Here is a 26349-nt window from a genome sequence, read left to right as displayed (position 1 = left end):
ACCTCCAGCAGGCCACAAATGTGCATGTGTCTGCACAAACGGTTAGAAACCGACTCCATGAGGATGGTATGAGGGCACGATGTCCTCAAATAGGGGTTGTGCTCACAGTCCAACACCGTGCAGGACGCTTGGTATTTGCCAGAGAACACCAGGATTGGTAAATTCACCACAGGCGCCCTGTGCTCTTCACAGATGAAAGCAGGTTCACACTGAGCACATGTGACAGACGTGACAGAGTCTGGAGACACCGTGGAGAGCGATCTGCTGCCTGCAACATCCTTCAGCATGACCGGTTTGGCAGTGGGTCAGTAATGGTGTGGGGTAGCATTTCTTTGGAGGTCCACACAGCCCTCCATGTGCTCGCCAGAGGTAGCCTGACTGCCATTAGGTACCGAGATGAGATCCTCAGACCCCTTGTGAGACCATATGCTGGTGTGGTTGGCCCTGGGTTCCTCCTAATGCAGGACAATGCTAGACCTCATGTGGCTGGAGTGTGTCAGTAGTTCCTGCAAGATGAAGACATTGAAGCTATGGACTGGCCCGCCCGTTCTCCAGACCTGAATCTGATTGAGCACATCTGGGACATCATGTCTCGCTCCATCCACCAACATCACGTTGCACCACAGACTGTCCAGGAGTTGGCGGATGCTTTAGTCCAGGTCTGGGAGGAGATCCCTCAGGAGACCATCCGCCGTCTCATCAGGAGCATGACCAGGCGTTGTAGGGAGGTCATACAGACACTTGGAGGCCACACACAATACTGAGCCTCATTTTGACTTGTTTTAAGGACATTACATCAAAGTTGGATCAGCCTCTAGTGTTTTTCCACTTTAATTTTGTGTGAGACTCTAAATCCAGGCCTCCATTGGTTAATAAATTTGATTTCCATTGATAATTTTTATGTGATTTTGTTGTCAACACATTGAACTTTGTACAGAACAAAGTATTCAATGAGAATATTTCATTCATTCAGATCTAGGATGTGTTATTTGAGTGTTCCCTTTATATTTTTGAGCAGTGTAATTTTTTCCCAAGAAATTAATTCAAAAAATTAGAAAAAACAAGAAAATTTGGTTAGAAAATAGGCAAAACAAAAAAAAATATAAATGCTAAATTGTAATAAAGATAGAAATGTTTCATTTATATTGGAACATAAAATATTTTATTTCATAATTAAAAACATTGCCAGGTTATCTGCAATAGACCACACCGGTAATGGTATTTCTTTATCCATCTGAAAACTGTTTTTTGGATGCAACTAACCTTTTAATCCTTCCAGATTCCTTACTGAAATAGCATCAGATAAAAAACACAACACTTTTCCCTTTACAGCGAATAATGCTGTCAGAGCTGGTGTGTCTATTTCATACTGGCATTTCTTATTCCATCCAGAAATGATCACAAATCTCTATAATGCAAAATATGCACCACATGTTCCAAAAGCAGAGGGGAAAATAAAGAGCAGAGATGTTAGCACCCGTTCTGTACGTCTGTTTTGTTTGTTGGATTAAGTGTCTTTTAAAGGTGTTTAACAGAATTTAGTTCCTGGCAGATTCCTTTTGACCCGACATCTTTAACTCCCTCGTCTTCCTCTGACTGAGATTTTAAGACTGCGTGTGCTTGGTGTGGTTGTTGGTTCTGTATATCTGAAGTAGCTCCTGAACCCACCGAAGAGCAAATCCGCCAAACTCCCAGAATTCATCACAATGCTCAGTCATCCTTGTAACAGTAAAGGGAAGAACACAGACAGTTCTTGTAATGAATAAAAGAAATGCATCAGCAGGTTTCCTCCTACATGTTATATTCCTTTTTTGAATATAATAAAAAAACGCCACCATGTTCATATAAAATGATCTTTTTTTATGAAGTTCATCTTTTCAATTCACAATACATGATCAACATGAAATACGTGGAGCAGCATTAGCCATCGATCTGTTTGTGTGAACATTGTTCCAGATCCAGTGCTTGGAAACAGGAAACCTGAAGCGACTTCCACATTCCTGCCACTGTGAGGTCTTTGTTCTTGTCCCCGAGATGATGTGAGCGTAAGAAAACAAAATATAAACAAACCATTACGAGCCAACACCTGAATCAGTCATACGCGTTTGTTTGCAGTATTAGTCCTGTTTGTGTAGCATTATTTCCGTCGTGTATGTCCTTTCTCTATGTGACGGTGGTGGAGTTTGACCCTCGGATGGCGCACCAGGCCATGAACACGTCTCTGTGGAGAAGAAACAGTGGAGAGGGTATTAAAAATAAAATATATTAAAGAAATCAAAGTTCCTGTGACTTCCTTCACTTGGTATTACTGACATTTGAAGCTGCAACACATTCATTGGATTAAGCAGCCATAGAGCATTTTGGCTCCATGTCTGTTTAGAATGTCTTGTAGGAAAAAATATATTTTTAAAAGTACAAAATCTCATACATTTATTTGAAGTGGTGGAGATCATTTGCTCAGACTATGCAATGGATCAGATTTCTTCTAGTTGTAAGCAACATTTCCATCCACAAAGGCAGCAGAAATACCAACATTAATACTGAAATAGCCACGTCTCACCAGCAGATGGCGATGATATAAAGATCAAGCAGAGAATCTAAACTTGCTGGTATTTTTTCCTTGATGTGAACAGCCATGACTCAGAGTTTCAGGATTGACAACAATCTTTTTCATTTATTTTGAGCAAACTTCAGTGGTTTTAGTTTTTAATCGAGACAATTTGCTCTGAGTCTTTGTTACTAAGCTCTGTCATATAATGAGCTGCTAGCATCTTGTCTGAGGAAAGCCTGAACTCGGTCATTCTGATAGAAGTAGATATTAGAAAGCTTTAGAGCACCACCTCCTTAAGGGCTCAGCTGAAGGATCGGGTTACCACCGGTGCAGAGCTTTTTCAGGAAAAGCAACTTTTGGAAGCTGGCCTTGTGTCAAGACAAAAGGGAACTTCTCACCTAAATAAAAATGGATAGATTGACATATTGAAGGAAGGTCCAGGACTGGACTGCAGAGGACTGGGGTACAGCTATTTTCTCTGGTGAAACCAGACTCTGGCATCTGGAAAACTGACGGGAGAAGAAAAGGTAACACTACCATGAGTCCCATGTAATGCAGACTATTCGCCTTGAGTGGGTCCACTCAAAATTATGGAAAGAATTAGGATCAAAACATCCTGCAAATTTAGCCAATGATCCGGGAGGAATTTTATGGTGAAAAAGGATTTTTTTTTTTTCAACCAGAATGAAAGAGGCAGTTTTTAATGGAGCAAATGAAAGTGGCTCAGATATTCTGGGCCAGAAAAGTTCCCCGATCTTAATCCCACTGTGGACCTACTGAGGGTTTCCATGAACATCGTTTATTTCTTAATAGAGGATCTATTAAAAAGATCTAACTAGAATAAAGGACATATCATGCAAAATCATCTTTTTTTAGTATTTAAATAAATTAAATACACTTGTTGTGTTCTAGGAGTCTGTAGGAAAGTTGAATTTAGTTTCTCCAGGTGCTGCATAGACATCTTTATCTTCTGCTTGAGTCATTTTTTTAAATCCAATCAGTTTTCTCTAACTGCTAAGTTCACGTATCCGCCATTTTTATATCTTGCAGCGATTCTGTAGTCCAAGCTCAAAGTATGCCGTGTACAAATCTAAATGTTCGGTTGTTGGGTGTATTAACCCGCACAATTCAATACGCCGTCCCCCAGCATCCGAACCTCTTTAAAGTGCCTGGTTAAATTTTATTTCTCATGAAAACGTTCCCACATCAGTGGGGAAATTCCTATTTAAAGAGACCGCACCAAAACAAGTTGCTGTCAGACGCACCTCAGGACACGAGTAAAAGAGGAGCCTGCAGAATAAAACTGAATACCTGCAGTGTGTGGCGACACACTCGTTGCTGCAGTACTCCTTGTCCCAGTCTTCGCTCTCCACAGCTGGCTTGTTGCAGCCGGCACGCACGCAGATGTTTGCAACTTGCACGTTGGTCACACTCAGACCAGACGTCACGTTGACCTCCACCTCCATCTGGACGAGCGTGAAGTAACAAACGTCCAATCACGCAAGAGAAACGCATATATGCAGAATACCTCCGCTGCACATTAAAAGTACTGCAACTTACCCCTTCCTCTGCTTCTGCCACTTCCTCTCCTGCCATCACCACCGTGTCTGTCCGCCCCACCTCCACCGTCACACCCAACGAGGATGTCAGCGAACTGGGAACATCACTGGCTGACGTCACTATGATGGGCATGGCCGAATCCTGCTGCCGTGAAGATGGTACGACTTTAATCTGCAGGGGAGGTGGAGCTGTGGCTGCAGCTGCGCCGCCGCCCCGAGGTTTGGCTTGCAGAGGAGGCGGAGCTTGCTGCAGTCTGGGTGGCGGTGGGGTGCTCTGCATTTGCTGCAGAGGGGGCGGCTGGCGTGGCGAGGAGGCGGTGGTGCTGGTGACGGATACGCCGCCGGACGGAAGGGGCGTCTGCTTGATGATGATCTTGGTGACGGTGGGAGGGTTGGGGGCAGGGCTGGGGGGAGGAGGTGGGGGCTTTGCACCGGTGCGGGACCGCGTGGTGACATGTGGCAGGTCCAGGATGATGTTGGAAGTACATATGTTGGTGATGGTGTTCTCCTCGGGGTTGTAGTGCTGGGACCTGGTGGGTCGGGGGGTTGAAGTAGTGGATGGTGTGGTTGTGACCGTAGGAGGTGGAGCGGGGGCTGCAGGTGGAGACGATGAGTCGGTTTCCATGACTTCAATAGGAGCCTAAGGAGAAAAGAGGAGAAAAGCTCAAAACATGTGACCTGCACAGCAGCAGGTTACATACATCATTGGCATCATTAGTTTAGTCTTTTATCAAATGACCAACTTTGGACCGGGTTCTTACAGAGATTCTTCTCATGCTGGTCCACATCGCCTCGATAACTCAAACTGGACTCACCTGAGAATTCTTGTTTGCTCTGTACTCTGCCAGTGCTTTTAAGTACTCCTTTTTTGCAGCTTCATTTTTCCTCTTGTAAACCTGGAAAAAAAAAAAGTAGAAAAAACCTCCATCAACAAAAAAAGCAGGACTTCGTTCCCACTGAATATAATTCAAATATTCAGAAGCATCTAACTGTGGAAAAACAGAAGCCATCCTACTTGTTTCTGCTCCTCTCCCAAACTGTCCCACATGGACGCCACAATCTTAGACACTTCTCCAAATGTAGCGTTGGGGTTCTGGCCTTTGATGGCCGCCTGCGTGTCCCTGAAGAACAAAGCATAGGCCGACACAGGTTTCTGAGGCTCGTTGGGGTCTTTCTTCTTCCTCCCTTTCTTCCCTCCTCCCGCCCCTCCTTTCCGTCCGATGGCCGAGGAGACGCTGGAAGTCGATGCAGAGACTGGGGACTCTGACATGGAGGAATCAAGCGAGATGACCCCAGGCGAAACAGCCAGAGACACTGGGGATTCGACTAGCACGCTCTGATTGGATGAGGAGAACAATAATCAGCCTAGAAAGGTCTGAGATGAAACAGTGATCATTTAAGGAAATAGTTCAGCTCTTGAAGACTCACCCTTCTAAAGTCGTCCATGTCGTCGTCCTGCAGCGAGCTGGTGGGAGACGCTGTTGCCGACAAAGGGTTTTCAGGTGACTGGGATCCCTGCAAAATGTTGCCCCCTCCTAGACCAAGCCCCAGCTGAGCACTGAGCTCTGATTGGTCAATCGTAGTCAGCTGGTTGGACCCCAGTAAGCCCTGGCCCATGTCGCCCAGTGGGACGTCAATGGTCACTGGAGATGGGCTGCTGAACTGAGACCCAATAGGATGGCCCAGATCCTGGAGAAGGGAAGATGACATTGGTGTGGCTGAATAAAGGTAGAGATAACTTTTAGAATGACTTTTAAGACCCATAAAGCTTCTTGTAGTCCTCACCATCCCCAACGAAGACCCCAGAAGAGCACTTCCTCCAGACTGGTTCATGACCCCCAGACTCAGGTGCTCCAAACCCTGCGAGGGAGCACTGACGTAGGTGGAGGCGAAAGACGGGTCGTCCCCTTCGACCACGGCATTCCCTGGTACCACCACGCTATCTGGGGCGCCATGGTCCGACAGCTCCCCGAAATGAGACACCACGTCGGACACCGTGAGCGCCGAGTCCGGGTCCAAAGAGATGGGAGGGATCTCGAACTCCTCATCGCCGAGGCTGGGAGTGTGGAACGTCTGGAGCCGGAAAACGGCAACAGGAGAAGATGAAAAATCATTTCTTTTGGTTAAAAATTGTTATGGTCGAGTGATTCTTCTCAAGAAGCAAGGTCCGTTTAATCTTTGGGCTTAATGTGACAAACCTAGCCGTCTTCAACCTAATTTAATTTGAATTAAAGGAGGCACATTAATTTATGCTCTGTACGATCCAATAAACATATTTCCACTGAATGTTTTATTTCAATCTAACAAGAACGTGAAGAATGAAATATTATCAAAAATCTCTCCGCTTTAAATCTCAAATTCTCATGTAAACAGGAATTACCAGATCTGCAGAGTAAAAATTAAATAATAAATAAATAGATAAGAAAATTTATAGAACAAACGTGTCACAATATCACAAAAACAGACAAAACAAGAGAGAAACATTCAAAAATAAAAGAATAAATTCAGACTTCCTGAAATCGTACAAATAGCTAAAAACCCAACCGCTGTTTTACATGAGGTCACCGTGCAGAAAGAGTCTGGTGTCAAGCTACTGCGTCTTTCTTCCAAAATACGTGGAGACCCTAAATGCTCCCTGTGACGCACTGGACTCACTCAAAAACAACCCGACAAGCTTAGACAGCCCAGGAAAACGTTCTTTGTTAAACTCCCGCTTCTGAAGTACCTCACATGGGTCTGGGACCGGGTTGAGTTATTCCGCTAATTCTTCATTAATGAGTTTTGGGCCTGAACTGGAGGAGGAATCTTCTGCTCGATCTGCAAACGACGGGGTTTCTATTTGGCAACAGGTGGAGCGTCCTCTGCTCGGACCTCCTCAAAGCCTGTGTTCTGAATGATTTGTTTTTGCCTCTTTAGATGATATCGGACATCTTAATTCCTAAAAAAAATGTAGGTTGCTATTATTTTTTTAACCATTTTTCAAAAGTACAACACTATAGAAGCCACACATCTGAGTCAGTGGACTATATAAAGTGATGATGTTACTGGGTAAATGTTTGATGTCGGGTTTCCCAGCTGCCAGAAAACACCTTGGAAAGTTAACGACTCAAGCGTGAAAATAAATCTCAGATGTGGATTCGAAATTTGTGTTTGACGGCTCGCTGTGAATAAAAAAAAAAGCCTGAATTAATGTCTAATAAAGCAGGAGTCTGACCGTGTGAAACGTCACGTGTCACTGTCAGAAAAACAAATACTGATGTCTGATAAAACAACACCCTCATGAGGGGTTTCGAATCATCAAAAAAGGTTTCAAAAATCAGAATAGGAGCTGCAGCTTCATTCAATAATTCACAGACATGAAAAGTCGTGTAGACCTGGAGGTCTGGAACACCTGCTGACAGGGACACAAAGACTGGAAGCAGGAATGTGGTCCTGCTTTCACTTTGGTAATTTTCTTTGTTCTCCTGAAAATCTCAGGCGTGCTTCTCTAACTGCAACAGGATGTGAAAGCAGCGTGCGCTCCGTGATGAGTCCGAGCGTGCGTAAGGATCCAGCTGCACAGGGATAACGCCATAACTGCAGGACGCGGGGTAACTCCTACCTCAGAGGAAGAGAGGAAGGGATGGCCGGACCCAGGAATCGACAGGTAGTTGTCGCTGCCTCCAGGGAACTGAAACACACAGGAGAAAAACAAGTTAGTTCTCCTTATGAAGAACTAACACTGGCGTCTGTTCCAGGAACCAAGTACCAACAGGGGCAATCACCACAGCAACTAACAGGGAACACGTTACCGATGGTTACAGACACGCGCTGCATGAACGCTTCACGGCTGCATAATATAGCAAAATCAATGTGTGCAATATCACAGAAATGATAGAATTTAAGTGACATGCATGCAAAGTCCACATGCCAATAATACAGGTCCTTCTCAAAAAATTAGCATATTGTGATGAAGTTCATTATTTTCCATAATGTCATGATGAAAATGTAACATTCATATATTTTAGATTCATTGCACACTAACTGAAATATTTCAGGTCTTTTATTGTTTTAATACGGATGATTTTGGCATACAGCTCATGAAAACCCAAAATTCCTATCTCACAAAATTAGCATATTTCATCCGACCAATAAAAGAAAAGTGTTTTTAATACAAAAAACGTCAACCTTCAAATAATCATGTACAGTTATGCACTCAATACTTGGTCAGGAATCCTTTGGCAGAAATGACTGCTTCAATGCGGCGTGGCATGGAGGCAATCAGCCTGTGGCACTGCTGAGGTCTTATGGAGGCCCAGGATGCTTCGATAGCGGCCTTTAGCTCATCCAGAGTGTTGGGTCTTGAGTCTCTCAACGTTCTCTTCACAATATCCCACAGATTCTCTATGGGGTTCAGGTCAGGAGAGTTGGCAGGCCAATTGAGCACAGTGATACCATGGTCAGTAAACCATTTACCAGTGGGTTTGGCACTGTGAGCAGGTGCCAGGTCGTGCTGAAAAATGAAATCTTCATCTCCATAAAGCTTTTCAGCAGATGGAAGCATGAAGTGCTCCAAAATCTCCTGATAGCTAGCTGCATTGACCCTGCCCTTGATAAAACACAGTGGACCAACACCAGCAGCTGACACGCACCCCAGACCATCACTGACTGTGGGTACTTGACACTGGACTTCTGGCATTTTGGCATTTCCTTCTCCCCAGTCTTCCTCCAGACTCTGGCACCTTGATTTCCGAATGACATGCAGAATTTGCTTTCATCCGAAAAAAGTACTTTGGACCACTGAGCAACAGTCCAGTGCTGCTTCTCTGTAGCCCAGGTCAGGCGCTTCTGCCACTGTTTCTGGTTCAAAAGTGGCTTGACCTGGGGAACGCGGCACCTGTAGCCCATTTCCTGCACACGCCTGTGCACGGTGGCTCTGGATGTTTCTACTCCAGACTCAGTCCACTGCTTCCGCAGGTCCCCCAAGGTCTGGAATCGGCCCTTCTCCACAATCTTCCTCAGGGTCCGGTCACCTCTTCTCGTTGTGCAGCGTTTTCTGCCACACTTTTTCCTTCCCACAGACTTCCCACTGAGGTGCCTTGATACAGCACTCTGGGAACAGCCTATTCGTTCAGAAATGTCTTTCTGTGTCTTATCCTCTTGCTTGAGGGTGTCAATAGTGGCCTTCTGGACAGCAGTCAGGTCGGCAGTCTTACCCATGATTGGGGTTTTGAGTGATGAACCAGGCTGGGAGTTTTAAAGGCCTCAGGAATCTTTTGCAGGTGTTTAGAGTTAACTCGTTGATTCAGATGATTAGGTTCATAGCTCGTTTAGAGACCCTTTTGATGATATGCTAATTTTGTGAGATAGGAATTTTGGGTTTTCATGAGCTGTATGCCAAAACCATCCGTATTAAGACAATAAAAGACCTGAAATATTTCAGTTAGTGTTCAATGAATGTAAAATATATGAATGTTAAATTTTCATCATGACATTATGGAAAATAATTAACTTTATCACAATATGCTGATATTTTGAGAAGGACCTGTATACTGCCTGTTCAAAAACACGTCACCACCTGTATTTAGAAAGAGCAAATAAATGATTCCTACATCACTGTTTGTTTTCCAGCTGGCAACAAGTTATTAACCCCTAAATGATGTCCTGATTGGCTTCTTAGGTAGACAGATCCTGTGGGCTGAAAAAACATGTTAATTTCTTTCAGAAGGGTCAAATTCATGGCATGCATCACGCAAAGAAAATATCTACAGAGATTTCCTGAAAATACTTAGATGAGCTTTTCTACATCCAAAATCCAAAGAGAACTGAAACGATTGGAACTGAACAGCTGTGTAGCTTTATGAAAACCTCTGATTAATCAGGCTAGTCAGGAAAAAAAGATGAACTTTTTAGGAAGCATAAAGATTGTGGGGCATTAAAAGAAAGCCCTGTGGTCTGGTGAGTCCAGATATATTATTGTCCAGAGTGACGGGTGCATCAGGGTAAGGAGGTGCAAGAAGTGATGCAGCCCTCATGCCTGGTGTTTATCACAGAAGCCTGTGGGCGCAGCGTTATGATCTGAGGTCGCTGCAGTTGGTCAGGTCTCGTTTCAGCAACATCATGAAGAATCAGGTCAACAGACTACCTGAATTTACACTGAATGACCAGGTTCTTCCTTCAGTGAATTTCTTCTTCTCTGATGGCATGCCCATATTCCAAGAGGAAAATGCAAGAAGTCAATGGGCTCACATTGCGCAAGAGTCATTAACGGAGCGGGAGACATTATTTCCAGACCTGGATGGGAAGATGGACGGAGCTAAATACAGAACAATGCTGGAAGAAAACCCTGTTACATGCAGGACTGGGGCATAGGTTCGCCTTCCAGCAGGACAACGAACGTAAACATTCAGCAAGAGCAACAATGGCTTAGATCAAAGCACATCCCTGTGCTAGAACGGCCCAGTCAAAGTCCAGCTCTAAATCCAACTGAGAAAAAGGGTCGAGACCTGAAAATCGCTCTCGATCCAATCTGACTGAGCTTCAGCTATTTTGCCAAAATTCCAGTCTCCAGATGTGCAAAGCTGACAGACATACACCAAAGGCCGTTAAGCAGTGATGACAGTGTTCTAGTAAGTTCTAGTAAGAACCGACACTTTCTTATTTTGGTTCGCAGAGCCTTTTCCCTTCACAGCTTGTGCACTACTTTGTGTTGGTTCTTTACAATAAATTCCTAATAAGATAGATGCACTGAATTGTCATGGTATAACATGTGAAACCATGAAAAGGTTCATAGACTATAAATAAGTTTCCAAGCAGAGTGTGTTTTCTTCTATTAGAAGATCATTTGGCAAGGAATCTATTCACCCAATAAAACTATGATGCTGGCATTACATTTTGGCCAAGGATCCAATGGTGTCATCCTCAGAACATCTGAGGCCCTACCACTGACTGATTATATATATATATATGTTTTTAATGTAAAATAATAGTTATCTTTCTAGCAGCAAAGAATGGAGATAGCTTATTTAATGACAAGGGGTTAGCTGCTGTTGCTTTTAACAGTTAATAAGATAAATCCCTAGAAACAAAATGATCTAGTATTTCACTTAGATGTGTAGCTTTAGTTGTAAATACCAGTCAGGAAAGTGAAAGTGTTCATCGCTGCATTAGATGTGAGAGTGTTTCCTTTCACCTTGCTGTCAGAGTCAAATCCATTGAAGGCGTGAGGATCCAGGAACTCCGGATCGCCGCCGTGCTGCCCGGTTCCGTCTGTTAAATCCGAGTAAAAATTGAGGTCCATATTTTCAGCCGGGTCTTGTTGGCTGGCGGGGGAGCATTTACCACACTTCTCTTTGTTTGGTTTTGCTTGAAATGTGAAATCCTTGTGAGGTAGCAGCTAAAGGAGACACCAGCTCCCCCGCCTCCACACTAGCTGTATCTGTTGGTTCGGTCCGCACTGACAGTTCTGGTACAGATAATGGTGGTGGTGGTGGGGGGGGGGGGAACCCAGAGCATATGTGCCCCAGCAGCTGTGCCAAAAATAACCCGCTCGCTGTGAGCCTAACCGCCGGGTTAGCGTGGCCGTTGACCGCCTTTCTTGCTGACTTGTTTAACCCTGTAGCTGACTACTCTGTTACCGCACGGCTGCGGTACTCAGCCCACCACCGCCAGCCCGTCCGTCCTTAAATGTTTCATTCGGACTCCGCCTGACTGTCTACCGATAGAAATGTTAATGTATCCGCAGAGATGTGGAGGAACGGTTCAAGGTGTCTGACAGGCGGAGGAAGACCGAGCAGTCCGCCGTGTCTGCTACGTGTTAGCCCGGGCTAGGATGCTCAATGGATTCCTGAGACATGGATCAGGGATGAGCTCAAGGAAGGAGAGGGCAAGTTACACGGAAGAGCAACCGGATGTGAGATGAAAGTTTCAAAATAAAACCAAAGAGACACGTTTCATTTTTCCACCTTCAAAACCAAACGATACACTCACTGGCCGATTTATTAGGTACACCTGTTCAATTGTTCAGCACCACACATGGGAACAGCCAATCACATGCCTTAAGTGCATTTAGACATCTAGACGGGCTGGAAGCGACTGCTTGAGTTCAAACTCTGCATCAAAATTGGAGTGAAAGAGGATTTAAGCAACTTTGAATGTGGCGTGGTTGTTGGTGCCAGGTGGGCAAGGTACACAGAACCATTTCTGAGGGACCACAAAATGCTGAAGGATGAAGCAAACTGGCAACGGCAGCAGGTCACAAGGTGGCCACACCTGTCAGCTACACGCAGGAAACTGAGGAAATAATTTGCATATACTGTCTAACATTGAGCAATAACAGATTGGAAAAATGTATCGCTTTAAGGTTGGAGGTTTCCATACACCAGATTTAATCCCAATCCTCATTGTGACAATCACAACTATAGTTCCAGCAAGCTGCATGAACGAGACAAACAAACTGCAACAATCTAACATCTCAAATCATTTTGCATAAGAGGAAATGCTCATTTATGTTCCAGTGTGAACAGATTAAGCAACCAAAACAGCAACCTGGTGCGTTCTGTTTAAACACTCAGAGAAGCCACACAGACATGTCTGCATGCTGCCATGACTGGTCCAAACCTGTGCTATGGCAACAAATATTTGGCTTTAATCCTGCTGTGATTTTAAAAGTACCATCCAGCCTGATGCCTCACCAAGGTTAAAAAGATAAATATCAGGATTCCGCACACAGAAATCAGAAAGAAAAAGTGTGTAGGTTGAAGAAAAACTGCAGACCGGTTTATTAGAAAATAAATCTGAGAAACCAAAAAGCTAAGGTCCAGCAAGAACATGGAGAAACCGGGATACAGCAACTCCCAGGTAAAGAAAGTCTTGTTGGCCATCGGGCTCAACTCGTTAGAATGAAGGGGTCTGAAGAAAAAAGGAGTAACAAACCACAGCTGGCGCACAGATCAACATTTCTAGAGCGATCCACTCTTGGACATTAGAAAATAACTCCCTGCTTTTGCAGCTGGTAATCCATCCAACCTGTAATTGTTTGAAACAACAAAAACCTATGTTATCCCAGATTCAAGAGAGCAGATAAAACCAGTCAAATGTCCGTCCAGTATCCTTGAAATGCACCATCTAAAACACTTTGTTTGAGGTCATTTTAACATTATTTAGAAAAAAAGACCAGCAGTGCTTGTATTATATTTCTATTCTCAATATGCTTGAAATATACATTTAGAGTGCAGTGGAAAAGTTTTTCGCTTGCAGCATTTGTTTGTACTTTTTGTCACAATTAAATGTTTCAGATTAACAAACACATACTATAAGACCAAGATAACCTGAGTACACAGCAAAAGTATTTTAATCGATTTTATCGATTAGAAGAAATAAAACTATCCAATACAACCTGGCCCTTTGTGAAAAACTACACCCTTCTAAACCTACTAATTGGTTGTGACAAACTTCGCAGCAGCAACTGACAATCTTTTACATCGCAGTGGAGGAAATTTCATCCCTAGTTCTTTGCAGAACTGTTTTTAATCAGCTCCATTAATGGGTTTGGTTTAAACTCATAGCACAGCATCTTAATCGGATTTAAGCCGCGACTTTGACTAGGCCACTCCTAAAACCTTCCTGTTTTGTCTTTTCTTCCATTTCAGCCAGTCAGAGACCTGCTGCTGTGCTTCATTTTATCATTATCATCGTCCCGGCCCTGAAGCGGCAAAGCAGCCATCGGTATGAAGACGGTTTTCTCAAAATGCTGTTAATTTTTCACCAGATTAAACAGGAGGGCCAATTTCAAAAAGGTTCCACCTTTGTCTTGTCAGCCCACAAAATATTGTGCCGAAATTCTTAGGGATGATCAAATGTATTATGGTCTTTTTGTTGTGGGTCACTTTTAAACAGTGGGTTTTACCTTGAAACTGTCCCATGGATCTCATTTCATCCAGTCTCTGTCTTATTGTTAATTAAATGAGGCTAATGAGTAATGGCTGAGGTGCTTTAGATGCTGTTCTGGTTTTTTATTTGGGACCTCTTGGTTGAGTAATACTGCTGGGCAAGCCTCTCCTAAAGGTTTTCTCCATTCGTGGATAACGGCTCTCACTGTGGCTCACTGGAGTCCCGACATCTTAAAAAAGACTTTGTAACCCATTCCAGACATTCTCCTCTGTTCTTGGATTTCAATGGGTAGAGGCATGATGTGTTGCTTTCTGAGATCTTTTAGCCTACTTCATGCTGTCCGACAGGTTTTTATTTAAGTTGATTCTTGCAGTAATCAGGCCTATGCTCAGCTAGGCAATTTAAATTAAATACACATTTAATTATGCACAGTCAGCCTTTGATTTGACATATGAGGAAGGGAAGAATGAACATTGTGTTTTAATTTACTCAGGTTATCTTTTACTGGTATTAAAATGTAATGACCTGAAACATTTATGTGATGTAAAAACAACAAAACCTTTACGGGGCGATGTCTTTTTACTGTATACTAGATAAGATGTTGTGTCATCACTTATTTTATTTTGAAGGCGAGAACCGGAAGTCGCCTGTTAGAACGAACTAGAGCCGGAAATAATTTTTGCTAAATTTTTAATATGGCTCAACAATCAATTTTCAGTAGCGCGTTTTAATACATTCAATGTTGTGTCGCTCTTCTAACTATTTTAACAATGTTAAAGTTAGGTAGGAGTATTATTTAACCCCAGTCCTCAACGGATCCCAGCTAACATAGTTGTGACTAATCTTAAAAAGAAACATTCTGACCGATTAAAGTTCCGATAAACACCAACTAAAGCTGCCCAACCCCTGATGGAGGCTTAAAACACTTCCAACCGCAAACACCAGGGACAGGTTGGTAGGACTAAATGGGTTTAAGGTTCGCTCTTTAGCTGTTAAAGTAGTTTAACTAAAGTTTAAAAGACCATTTAAAAAAAAAATGACACTAATAAATCAGCTTAGACCAGGTGATCGGCTCAAGGCTATCGTTGTGATTGTGATAACCAAACATCTGGTGTTTTACCTTCTTTTTAATGTGAAATGTTTCTAAAACCAGCTACTCTTACCTCCATCCTCCCCCGGAAATCTCAATCACCTTTTGTTTTTGTTTAATTCCCACTTTTTCTGCCGATTTTCGCCCACAAATTATTTCCACCAATATAACATGGCACCGGCTTCCTGATTGTACGCGTACCTGGAAGTGATGTCATTAGGCCGATAAATTATGTCAACGTTTCAAAATAAGAGTCTAACACAGCAAAAGCTCGTTGATCAGTTTAAATAATTTTCTATATACTTTAAATAAAACATTTTTTACTTTCATAAATGTATATTTTACACATGTACTGTCAAGGAGAATTGATTTTTCAGAATAAAATGCTTTCAGATTTGTGTTAGTTTTTATTTCTTTAAAAATGGGTATCCTTGAAACGTCATGTTCAATAATGCCATGTATCAAAATACAGCGACTGGAATGAAACTGTTAAAGAATAAAATGACTAATGTATACAATTAGTTCATAAAACAAACAAAAAAATCAATGTCTTACTTTAAAATTGCTTTATTCCGATTTTCAAAGCAACATTTTTCATGATTTTTATAATAATGTAATTAAAAAAAGATTAAACTTAATGTCTTTTTTGCCCTTATGTACAAGCAAGAAAACAATTTTTAGTTAATAAAAATCAACATAAAATACTTCTTGCACAATAAAATAAAAAACAAAACATTTGGATGGAATAAAGCATTTCTAGTTAAAGAGTCTAAATTTAACAATAAAATCACAAGCATTCATTTACATACAGATGTGCGCATACACAAGCAGGATGTGAGCAGGGTTATTTCAGGAGTGGAATGAGATGGTTTTAGGGGATGAAGCTCATGCTGCATAGCACTACTGATGTTCTGTTGAACAATGCAAATGAACATGTAACATTCATAAGTTCACGCAACGTCATACACCCACATGCAGTGTGCTGGTCAGGGCCACAATGGTCCAGTTTGACAACTATACATCATTTTTCATTTCTTGAATTTCTGAGGCTGTCACAACTATAAAAAGTTCTCATGGAGTCCACTGGGCTAGCTAAAGGTCCACAATCTTTGAACATTTTCTTCATTATGGATCATTTTGGTTTTACAGGAATTTGTATTAAGATCAACAAACCAATAAGCATTAAATAAAAAGGCAGCCCTTCTCTTGATGTCACTTCATCAGATCCTATAACTATCACGCCATCTTAACACTGACATCCAACTGATTTATAGATAATGATATGTGTTTCTAAGTCAGTCATTTCTCAAAGAATAAACATTTACATGCTGGAACAAAATCATTAAAATGTGGGTGGAAAAAACAGTCAAGTTATTAATTGGAAAGCTAGGAGTCTGCCTATTCATGGTCGTAATTTGTCCGAAATAAAGTTACTTTACATCTTTACATTTTGACTTTTAAACAAAAATATGTCCAAGGAGCTCCAAGAATGCATTTTTATATATCACTTTTTTATAATTTAACAATAAATCATGAATTATTGCTTCACATTTTCTCTATATATGACCCATTTTCAAATTTTTTTATGACATTATTTTTTAAGCACATTTAAATAATTAAATTGAATTGAGGATGCCGGGTCATAAAAGAAAAACAAAAAATCAAAACATAATAAAACTTATTTAAAAGAAAAAAGAAGCAAGGCTTCTAATACATGACAGTTTTGGGCAAATAGCAGCAAAGTCTGATGTCTGTGCAAGAAAAATGATTTTAAAGTTCCTTTACGATGAGTTTTAATGTGCTCAAACTAAAATGTTGTGTTTGGTGCGCATATTTTGCAGTACATGGAAAAGAAAAAGGCAGACCAATAATCTGAGGTTGATATGGTATTTTTTGCCATACTCTTGATTGAGCGTTACGTTTCTAGTCCATGTGAAGATCTGGGATAAACATTTTTGTGCCTCTAGCAAATAATAAAAAAAAAAAAGACAAATACTCCTTTGATATCAGACATTTCGGCCTCACAAAGCAAACGTCCAAAATACATTCAGTACAAAAAGCAACCCTGAGTTTTGTCGGTGGAAAGACTGCGCCGTTTTCAGATCGATTACGTTCATATTTACTTTAACTGATCCGCTGCCTAAACACACTTGCTTCAGACACACCGCTGGTCCTTTCAACAGATCAAAGATCTTTCAGGTGAGTGATTCTCCCACACACACACACACACACGGACACACAACTGATAGTTCTGGGTGGTTGTTGCTCAATCATGGAACTGTGTTGGCATTTCCTCAGGTCAACAAAACTGGAACATGAACCACCATCGTGACAGAAAAAAAAAAAAAGAGTACAGATGGAAGGAGCTGGGCTTGGTGGGATGTTGGATGTGACAATCGATGGTGCAGCCAGTGACCGTCTGTCTTGATGGGCTCCACAATCCCCAGCCCCCACAGACCAACCCATTTCCCTCTAGCTCACTTCTCCATGATTGGCTGGTAGTTAAACAGCGTCTTCCAGCGTCTGTCCAATCAAGAGTAGATGGTGATGACTTCACTTCCGCCACCTCTGACCAACAGGACACGCTCCAACCCTTCAGTCAGAACCTCCAAGAACTCCATGTCTGGTTCATGAGTTAATAAACACTTTACAGCTTGTGTTAGAATGATACATTACAATGCCTTGGTTAAGTATTCACACCCCGGAGCCTTATACTTTTGTCATGTTACAACCACAAACTCAAATATTTGTTTATTGGGATTTTATGCGATAGACCAACACAAACTCGTAAAAAAAAAAGGTGAAGTGAAAGAACAAAAAATGTTCCATCATCCAGAGGCTGAAAATGTCTGACTTCTTCCTTACAAAATAATTCAGGCTCAGTCAGATTGGATGGAGGACACAGGTGAACATTTATTATCAAGTCTTGTCTAAATCTCAATTGGATTTAAGTCTGTACTTTGACTAGGCCATTCTAACACATGATCATGCTTTGATCTAAACCACTCGTTTGTAGCTCTGACGGTATGTTTAGGGTCGCTGAGCTGCTGGAAGGGAGCATCCGCCAGGCCTTCCTTCAGGATTGCCCTGACCTCAGCTCCATCACTAAATTCTGACCAGCTTCGCTGCCTCTGCTGAAGAAAAGCATCCCCACAGAATGATGCTGCTGCCACCACCACGTTTCACTATGGGAAAGCAGCGATAGTTTCCCACCGCGCATTGCGTTTTCCATATAGGCCAAAAAGTTCAGTTTTGGTTCTATCTGGCCAGAATATCTTTGTCATTATTTTTGCTGTGTCCCCTGGATGACCTTTGGCAAACCACCACCAAGACGTCTTCTGGCATTCTTTCACCACTGAGTGACTTCTTGCTTTTCTCCTTAAAAGGCCAGATTTGTGGAGGGGACAACTAATAATTGTTCTGTCTGAAGATTCTCCCACCTGAGCTGTGCACCTCCTAGCCTCTTCTGCAGCTCCTCCAGAGATACCAGGGGCCTGTTTTTTTACTTCCCCGTGTCAGTTTAAGTGGACGGTCACGTCTTGGTAGCTTTGCAGTAGTGCCATACGGTTTCCATTTTCAGATGAGGGATTGAACAGAGTCCTGAGGGGTGTTTAAAGTTGGGATATTGTTTTATAAACTTTGCTTTAAAGTTCCTCACAATTTTATCCCTGCTGTGTTCCACGATGTTCTCCGACAAATCTAAGCCCTTCACAGAACAGCTACACAGAGGTGGACTCCATTTAGTAACTAGTTGCTTTCAGAAGTCTAACATATGCTAGCCACAATTTTCAGATTTGTATTTGTTAAGGAATTTGAAACCCTGGATCCTTTTGTTCCATTTCACAATCACGCACTACTTTGTGTTGGTCTACATAAAATCCCAGTAAAATACATTAAAACTTCTTGTTGTAACGCAAGAAAAATGACAAGAAGTTCAAGAAGAATGCATACTTTACAGAGGACCGCGAGGTTGACTGTTGTGATTCACAGAATAAAACTGGAGATGAGTTTTATTAGGTGACCCTACATTGCTGCATAAACACATGTTCATATAACACCGCTCATCCACACCACCAGAGCTCCTTCTTTTACCTGTCGACCAGTAAACCATCAGCTTTTCTGAAGGATTTCATTAAACCTGCATCGGTGAAGATTCACTCAGATCCTAAAAACAAACAGTTTTACTTGAACTGTATTGCTAGCTACACCTGGACTACTTTCCTGAATGCAGATGTTTGTCTGGTCTGAGAACATTTTTGCTGTCAACAGTTTTGCTCTTAATATCGAATTGAACACCCTTCAGTATAAAGGATACAGTTCTCGTCTCCTTCTGTATTCTTCGGGGGTCCTGGCATGTTGAGCAGGACAAGCCGGGCATCGTGGGATTTATTCACAATGACTTCGTTGAGCTTGACAGCGGTGTGCATCCTCCTGACATTAGAGTGGTCCCTGAAAGAAAACCAAAACCCAATTACCCACCTCTCTAAGGGATTGTGATATGATCAGAGAGAATCGTGTCGTTATCTGTCCTCACGGCCTGAGGCTCAGCATGTCTCTGAACCCTTCAGGTGTGGAGCAGCAAGAGTGCGTCGCTCTGTACTGTGCCGTCTTCTCTTTGGTCCACGTCATCTGAACGCGTCGATGGTGCTCGGAGCTGCTGCTCACTGGTCGGTCCCTCTCTCCGCCGTCGGTGTCGTCGTCATCATCTGACCCAATGCTAGTCAGGCGCAGCATGGAGTTACGGTCCTTCACCAACTGAGCCTGGTTTGTACACAGACACAAACATGGACTCAGCTCATATAACCCCGATTTTAACCTGACCGGTTTCTTTTTTCAAGCTCATGCGATGCCTCACTGCTCCACCACCAACCTCCTGACTCTTACTCTTGTTTCTCTCCCTCTTTGTACCTGTCTGTCTCTGTCTTCGTTGACAGGGTTTGATGTGTGGACTTCAGCACTCCTGAACCTGGGCGAGAGATACACCTAAAAACAACACAAGGTCACCTAACCTGCTAACAACCAAACACAGGATGCACCTGCTCTATCAGGAACAGTGGAGCACTACAGGAGCACAACATAGGAGCTGCAGTTCCTAGACGGATAAATAAGCCCCAAATAAAAAGACATCTGAACTTCAGTGGAGGAGCAGTTTAGGGAAAAACTGATCAGTGGGAAAATCACTGGGTACAATTATTAAACCAAACTTAAACCTTCAGATTAAGAGCCATGAATTATTTTGTGAAATCAGTTTAATAAAAATAAGGAAGAAACTCATCACATTAAAAACAAACTGACTGCTCTCTCAGAAGTTCAGAGATCTTCACTGATGTCTAGCTTCAGCTTCCTCTCCTTACAGCAAAGTGATACAAAGTAAACTTACATCGTCAATACTCCAGCGTACCCTCTGAGCAAACCAGCGGCAAAGGGAGATGAAATTCAGTACATTATAATCCCTAATACATTTAGAACCTTAAACTTCATTTTTTTCCCCTTGATGTCATGCAGGACCCAAGGAGGAAAATAATCACATCAGAGCAAATCTAACATGATCCCCTAGGAGAGAAAATGTCTATTTTAACCAATTCGAGAAGCAATGATCTATACTGGCTTTGAGGCTACACTGTTCCTGCTTTAGCATCTCAAGCAGGAACAGCAAACCTGTATTTGTCATGGGCATCAAGGGCAGTTAGAGCCCCACCTACTGGCCGAATACATTACTGGCAGGAAGAGCTTGACTACATCGTACTTGAAATATAATATTCATCCATTGTGTATGAAGCAAGCATAAAAATGCACATATGTAAATGTGTAAAAGTGCCTCAGAAGCCAAGTTGCCAATATTAACTCAATCACTGAGTGCTATGAGTATAGTAATACCTTGCAAAAGAATTACTACCGCTTGAACTTGTTCACATTTTATCACATTACAGCCACAAAGTTTTAATTGGAATTTTATGGCGCAAACCAAACCAAAGTGACACATGACGGTGAAGCTCAAGGAAAATCCTCAATATAAAATAAATTCTAGTGTGGCCCGCCTCTAATCCAGTTCTCCCTGAGAAAGGTTTTAGAAAACAAAGCCAACAAAATAAGTCTGCCATATTTCAACAAAATAAAAGTATAAAACCACAAAAACCTTACTGCACCATGTCCCGCACTTACTTCTCTTTCTCGATCGGATTTAGAGAGTCGCATTTGTCTGAGCATCTGAGATCTCTGCTCCATCATCAAAGTCCTTTCGTAGGTGTAAGCACTGATATCACTGTTGTGCTGGAGAGAGAAAGGGTAAATATACTCAGTTTATGACTCAAATACGTCATCAACATTTCAGTTCTGATGTAGATTATTGTCCTGTTGCATGACCGAACTTAAGCCAAGCTGCTGTTTGGACAAATGATCTCACCTTTGACCTTTAGACACTGTAGAGGAGTATTTGACAATAACAGTAATGTGTTTAGATCCAGTTGCTGCAAAACAAATATTTTCATAAGCAGCTAACATCTTTACTTTGCTCTTTCCCAAGCACACGTTCAGATGCAACATTAACGCTGTTATAACGCTCACTCACTTTGTTGCATTAGTGGATTCTGGCTGAGAAAGAATTTATTTTTTCAGACACTGCTCTGCATTTTGGCAAATAATAACTCTATATATGAGACCAGTCATAATATGCCTGCATTTTATTACAATAAAATACATTTTTAAAAAAAGTATAAAAATAGTGAAGCCATAAAAACAAGCTCTGCTCAGCGGAATATATCAGGGGCTGCATCCTTCGAAGGACCGGTTTACATGGGCCAGGTCCTTCCATGGCGGCAAAAACCGCGAAGGCCGGAAGTGATCGGCTGTGGATTTGGGCTAGCCTTCACCAGCTCGTCCCGCCCTAACCTCAGCAATACTTCTGTCGCCTAGCAACCGTAACAGCGTGAAGCACGGAGCCGTGAAGTTGTAAAAATGGAGCCCAAAGGTTAACCCTGCTGTTTCCACTGTAAATAACTACATGGTTCTTATTTACCTCTTTACATATTTCTGATGGCTTATAATCTATGTTGTTTAAAATGTTCTTGTTACGTTTATTAATCAGCCATTTAAAATGTTCAAAATTATTTTTATGTTCATAGAAAAATGTTAATAAATAAATATAACACTGTAAATAAAGTATATTGATGATGACAAATAACAAATAATTTAATTTATTGGTAAAACGTTTAACAACTTAAACACAATCATATCAACGTTTTGAACAAAGTTCAAATCATTTTCTTTGTAGAGTATAATAATAGGAGCCTACCGATCGATCGGCAGTCTTCTTAAAGATCGGTAATCGGTGATCGACCAGAAAACTGATGGGTGCACCCCTACATAATAATACCCATTGGGGAAACGGGTTTCCCAAGCAGGAGGACGCCTGGGCCGGGAGACGGGCATCCTCCCCCGGTTCAGTGAGCCTCGACGACCCGGTCAGCTGACACCTGGTGAAGCCAGCTAGATGTTAACGGGAGCAGACATCTCTGAACACGTCGCAACACCTTTGCAACTAAGCTGTAGTTTGGTAAACTAAGCAGATATTTTAGGTCTACACAGCTATATTCTCCCCTGAAAACATTGTAAAAGTTACTTTTGTTTTAAAGAGAGCGCAATACAACAACTTTATCCACAGCTTTTCTCTCTCCTATGCTCTTGCTACTTCTGTTTCAACAATCTGCTTCGACCCGCAATAAATCATGGGATAAAGTGGACCCATCCTTCGAATCCGGGGAAAAGAGTACACGTCTGGAGGAGCCTTCGAATTTGCACAGTCTTCATCGCATCGCTGTGACGTAATTGGCCTACAAATGCGGCCTTAAAAAGATGCGGTCCCTGAATCTGGACACAACCTTAGACTTAGAAGAAAGATAATAGAGAGGGCTAATTCCAGGTCACTGACACCTCTATGCGCACATACCATCTCCACTACTTCCACCTCAGCTTCAATACGTAGGTGATAGAGAAACGTTGCAAGATCCTTCTTCATCTGAATAGAATTGTCCTCCATCTGAGCCACTGTAAAAATTCGCATCGCACATTTACGCCACACCTGTCAGGGGAGAAAACGAATCTTTCAGACAAAATATTTGTATGAGTGTATTTAAAATCAAACAGTTGCAGCTTCCCCACCTTGTGTTGGCGCAGAAGAAACGGCAGCAGCATCAGCATCCCCCCATCGTGAACGATCCACCACACGTCGATGTAGCCGTCTGTGGAAGGCTCGCTGTTGCTTGGGAACAGGGAGATGTTTTTGGGCACCAGCAGAGCCAGGTGGGCCGCTGTGGTCACCCGGACGGTATCTGGAAGGAGCAGAGTGGATTGCCGTCGACCTGCTAAACAAAGGACGTGGAACAAGGAAAAATGTGTTTCATCCTCTGTGACTCACTGATGAAGGTCTTCCAGGCCTGCGGGTCCTCACTTTGCCTCCAGGCGTGAGGCCAGCCCATCACCACAGTGTTGGGTTTCATTCCTCCAAGTCCGCTTGACTGGATCATGTGACTGATTCCCTCACGTGGCTTTTGAGCAACTATGCACTGAACAAAGCCCTTTACTCGTTCCTTATCCATCAGATGCTTCAAAGTCTGAGGGAGGAAAGAAAAAACGGTCCCGAGGCTCTTAACAACCATGTGCTATGTCACAGTATTTATATCCTTAAAATTTCTTACATGTTTTTCAAGTTACAACCAACCTTTATGTCTTTTATTAGGATTTCATGGGACAGACCAACATAGAGTTGGTTTACTTGGTTTTCAAACTTTTTACCCAAAATAATGAAAGTGGAGTGTAGATTTGTGATCGTCTGTTAACATAATTAATCAATAGAGCTCAGGTAGGAGATTCTGTCGACAAGAATACCATTCATTTTGCTCTTCACAAATCTGTATGTTAGAAGAGTGAGAAGAAGTCAATTGTAGTAAAAGGTGTTTCTACAGGGTAAATAAATATGTATGCTGCACTTTTCAGTTCTGTGTTTGTAAAAAAAAAAAAAAACACGTATCCCTTTCCTTTCAATTAGCAGTTTGGTGCTGCTTTGTATCAGTCGATTACATAAAATCCCCCTCAAAACACAATAAAGCTTTGGGTTGGAACGCAACAAAATGTGGAAAGGTTCAAGTGGGGATGAACACTTTCGCAGAACACAGTATGACCACCAGATCCACACTGCCTTTCTGACATGCGCTCATTGTAAAGATGAACCTGTTCAGCAGCCAGAGCCTCTCCATACGTCTGCAGGAAGTGTCCGGGGACAACTGTGCCGACGATGGTTAAGCCCTTTCCTGCTTTCAGCTGGCTGGCGAACGTCAGCAGACGAGGAGACTTGACGTGGGCGTCTTCGTCCAGTTTTAGTAACACCAACAGTTGGGGCCTTGAGAAGAAAGGGAAATAAAACTCACTGGCTGCACTCTCTCTCCACTGACAACAGATATTACAGTTTAGTTTGTAGGAGAAAATGATTTTATACACACACTCACTCGAATGCCTAGAGTTTGCCTTGCCTAGCTCTTTACATCTATTAAAGCACTCTTACCTCCAGTTTTTGGTGTGTGGTGGTCCCTCCTCCAGCCTCAGAAGGGCGTAACGGGCAGCACTGAGCGACAGACCGCGGATCCCATCCCCCCATTCCTTCTCTGCTCTGATACACACAAAAACAAATGAAACATAAATAGGAGAAGACCATTTTCATATTTGCCGGTAAAAAAACATCCTGCAAATGACAGAAAGGCAGAAAAATAACTAAATAAAAAACACCTTAAACACACACATCCCCAAAGGAACCTTAACCATACTGTACATGTACAAATGCATGGAGCAAATGCATCACCATGGCTACATACCCATGATATTCAATGTATTTGTAGATCATGCCAGCGATCACCATGGCAACGATTGCGTAGTACCACGAAGATATGAACATGAGAGCGAGGCAGATTATCATCCCTAGAAACGATAAGGTCCTGGACAGATGTGGAGCACAAGATTACTTCGGTCCGCGTACTCGTGTGTGTATATGTGTGCGTGAGAAGGTATTTGTTAGTACCAGTGGTAGTAGGAGAAGCGTGGCCTCCAGTTGGGTGTCCTGAGGAGGGTCTGCAGACCACAAGCCAGGTTCACAAACAGGTAGCACATTAGGAAGAACCTGGAAAGAAAGAACAAAAGCTGAAGTCCAACAGCGAGGAACCGATTGACGGGATGGCGACGAGCCAATCAGCAGTGCTCATAACAGCTGCATCTCACATTGTGAGGATGGGAGCGACTAGGTCCAGAGAGGCGATGAGAATCCCCAGTTCGGCTATTAAAGCTGTCAGCAGCAGAGCCCAGGTGGGTTCGCCATTAGCTTTCCCATGTCCAAACACCTAGAGCACAACACACACACACACACACAGAGGAAAAACACAGTGATAACGGAGGCACCAAAGACTTCATACTTGAAACAGCTAAATAAGCGGTTTAAACGGAGATGAATGAATGAACGAACAATTGTCTCTCACTCAATTGTTCAGTCTAAAATCTTTGTTTTTACCCTTTTGTAAACTGTCCTAGAAGGCAGAATAAGCCAGCCTGACTGATTTGGAGTCTCCCAGCGAGTAGTAAACTTCATGAAGCCTGCCGCCACAACCTGATGGTACAATATGCTCACAGATCAAGCATGAACAAGAGTCTTTGATGCGCCACTTATCTACAGCTATTGTAACTCATCCAGCAATGGTTGAGAGTGTGTAGGTGTTCTGTATCTCAGCATGGACCTCCAACAGAGGGCCCTGCAGAGGATATGACAAACACAGAGGATAAAGAAGATGGAGGGTAGCTGGGAAGATCATTGGAGGGTCCCGACCCTCTGTATGTCCATGGTCTGTTTCACAGCTGCTGCAGGAGAAGATCTCTGAACACTGAGACTCCTTATACCTCCTCCGTGAACTTTTCCAACTGGAGGAGTTCTACACAGCTCTCCAACTAAAATAGGCTCCGTTTTTGTTGTATGTTACTTGGTCTACAGTAAACAGACAACAAACTGACATGATTTGACAACTTCTGTCAAAATGTAGTCACAATTCAGGCTGACATAACATGTTCCTCCAACAGCGAGTTAAAATCCACATTAACATGACCATAACATGTTTATTTGTTTCATATGGAGAGAAATTTGTTCCAAAATTATTGCAAACAAAGAACGCGTTTCAGAAATGGAGCTTTGAAAAATGTCTCAAATGAAAAAGAAGGTGTGTGTGTTTGTATGTGTGTGTGTGTGTGTC

The 26349-nt window shown here is 42.5% G+C and overlaps 2 protein-coding genes across 5 annotated transcripts in view; both read right to left on the bottom strand.

Moving 5' to 3' along the window:
- Positions 1 to 1839: 1839 nt before the first annotated feature.
- Positions 1840 to 15283, bottom strand: tox4b (TOX high mobility group box family member 4 b). Of its 2 annotated transcripts, none has more exons than XM_047386731.1 (9): positions 15144 to 15283; positions 7712 to 7780; positions 5896 to 6183; positions 5539 to 5799; positions 5126 to 5446; positions 4926 to 5006; positions 4112 to 4750; positions 3863 to 4017; positions 1840 to 2221 (listed from the first exon to the last, which is right to left on the bottom strand). In XM_047386731.1, the coding sequence occupies exons 1-9, from the start codon at positions 15147 to 15149 to the stop codon at positions 2164 to 2166; spliced, it is 1878 nt and encodes a 625-aa protein (XP_047242687.1). In that variant the 5' UTR covers positions 15150 to 15283; the 3' UTR covers positions 1840 to 2163. The 2 variants fall into 2 exon arrangements, with proteins under 2 accessions (XP_047242687.1, XP_047242686.1); XM_047386730.1 differs by lacking the exon at positions 15144 to 15283 and adding an exon at positions 11282 to 12054.
- A 338-nt stretch (positions 15284 to 15621) lies between these two features.
- Positions 15622 to 26349, bottom strand: part of LOC124880512 (solute carrier family 12 member 6-like) — a 33128-nt gene continuing 22400 nt past the window's right edge. The window contains exons 14-26 of one of the 3 annotated variants that reach the window (XM_047385664.1): positions 25334 to 25452; positions 25137 to 25235; positions 24934 to 25053; positions 24627 to 24731; positions 24296 to 24464; positions 23484 to 23679; positions 23228 to 23397; positions 23016 to 23147; positions 21233 to 21340; positions 19979 to 20053; positions 19605 to 19831; positions 19386 to 19519; positions 15622 to 17693 (exon numbers count right to left, since the gene is read on the bottom strand). In XM_047385664.1, coding sequence (XP_047241620.1) covers positions 17602 to 17693; positions 19386 to 19519; positions 19605 to 19831; positions 19979 to 20053; positions 21233 to 21340; positions 23016 to 23147; positions 23228 to 23397; positions 23484 to 23679; positions 24296 to 24464; positions 24627 to 24731; positions 24934 to 25053; positions 25137 to 25235; positions 25334 to 25452 — 1746 coding nt within the window. In that variant the 3' untranslated portion in view covers positions 15622 to 17601. Of the gene's footprint in view, positions 17694 to 19385; positions 19520 to 19604; positions 19832 to 19940; positions 20054 to 21232; positions 21341 to 23015; positions 23148 to 23227; positions 23398 to 23483; positions 23680 to 24295; positions 24465 to 24626; positions 24732 to 24933; positions 25054 to 25136; positions 25236 to 25333; positions 25453 to 26349 lie in introns of those variants that run through there. The other 2 variants (XM_047385665.1, XM_047385666.1) reach the window with 2 other exon arrangements.

This window comes from Girardinichthys multiradiatus, chromosome 14, assembly GCF_021462225.1.
Source record: "Girardinichthys multiradiatus isolate DD_20200921_A chromosome 14, DD_fGirMul_XY1, whole genome shotgun sequence".
NCBI classification, from domain to species: Eukaryota; Metazoa; Chordata; class Actinopteri; order Cyprinodontiformes; family Goodeidae; genus Girardinichthys; species Girardinichthys multiradiatus.
This window is presented reverse-complemented; position numbering and strand designations above follow the sequence as displayed.

Excerpts from the sequence above, each read along its gene's own strand:
- tox4b (XM_047386730.1), bottom strand. The coding sequence starts at position 11,389 with ATGGACCTCAATTTTTACTCGGATTTAACAGACGGAACCGGGCAGCAC. Across the intron at positions 5,447-5,538 it reads ACATGGACGACTTTAGAAGG|AGCGTGCTAGTCGAATCCCC; the intron begins GTGAGTCTTCAA and ends TCATCCAATCAG. Across the intron at positions 5,007-5,125 it reads TGGGAGAGGAGCAGAAACAA|GTTTACAAGAGGAAAAATGA; the intron begins GTAGGATGGCTT and ends TTTTTTTTCCAG.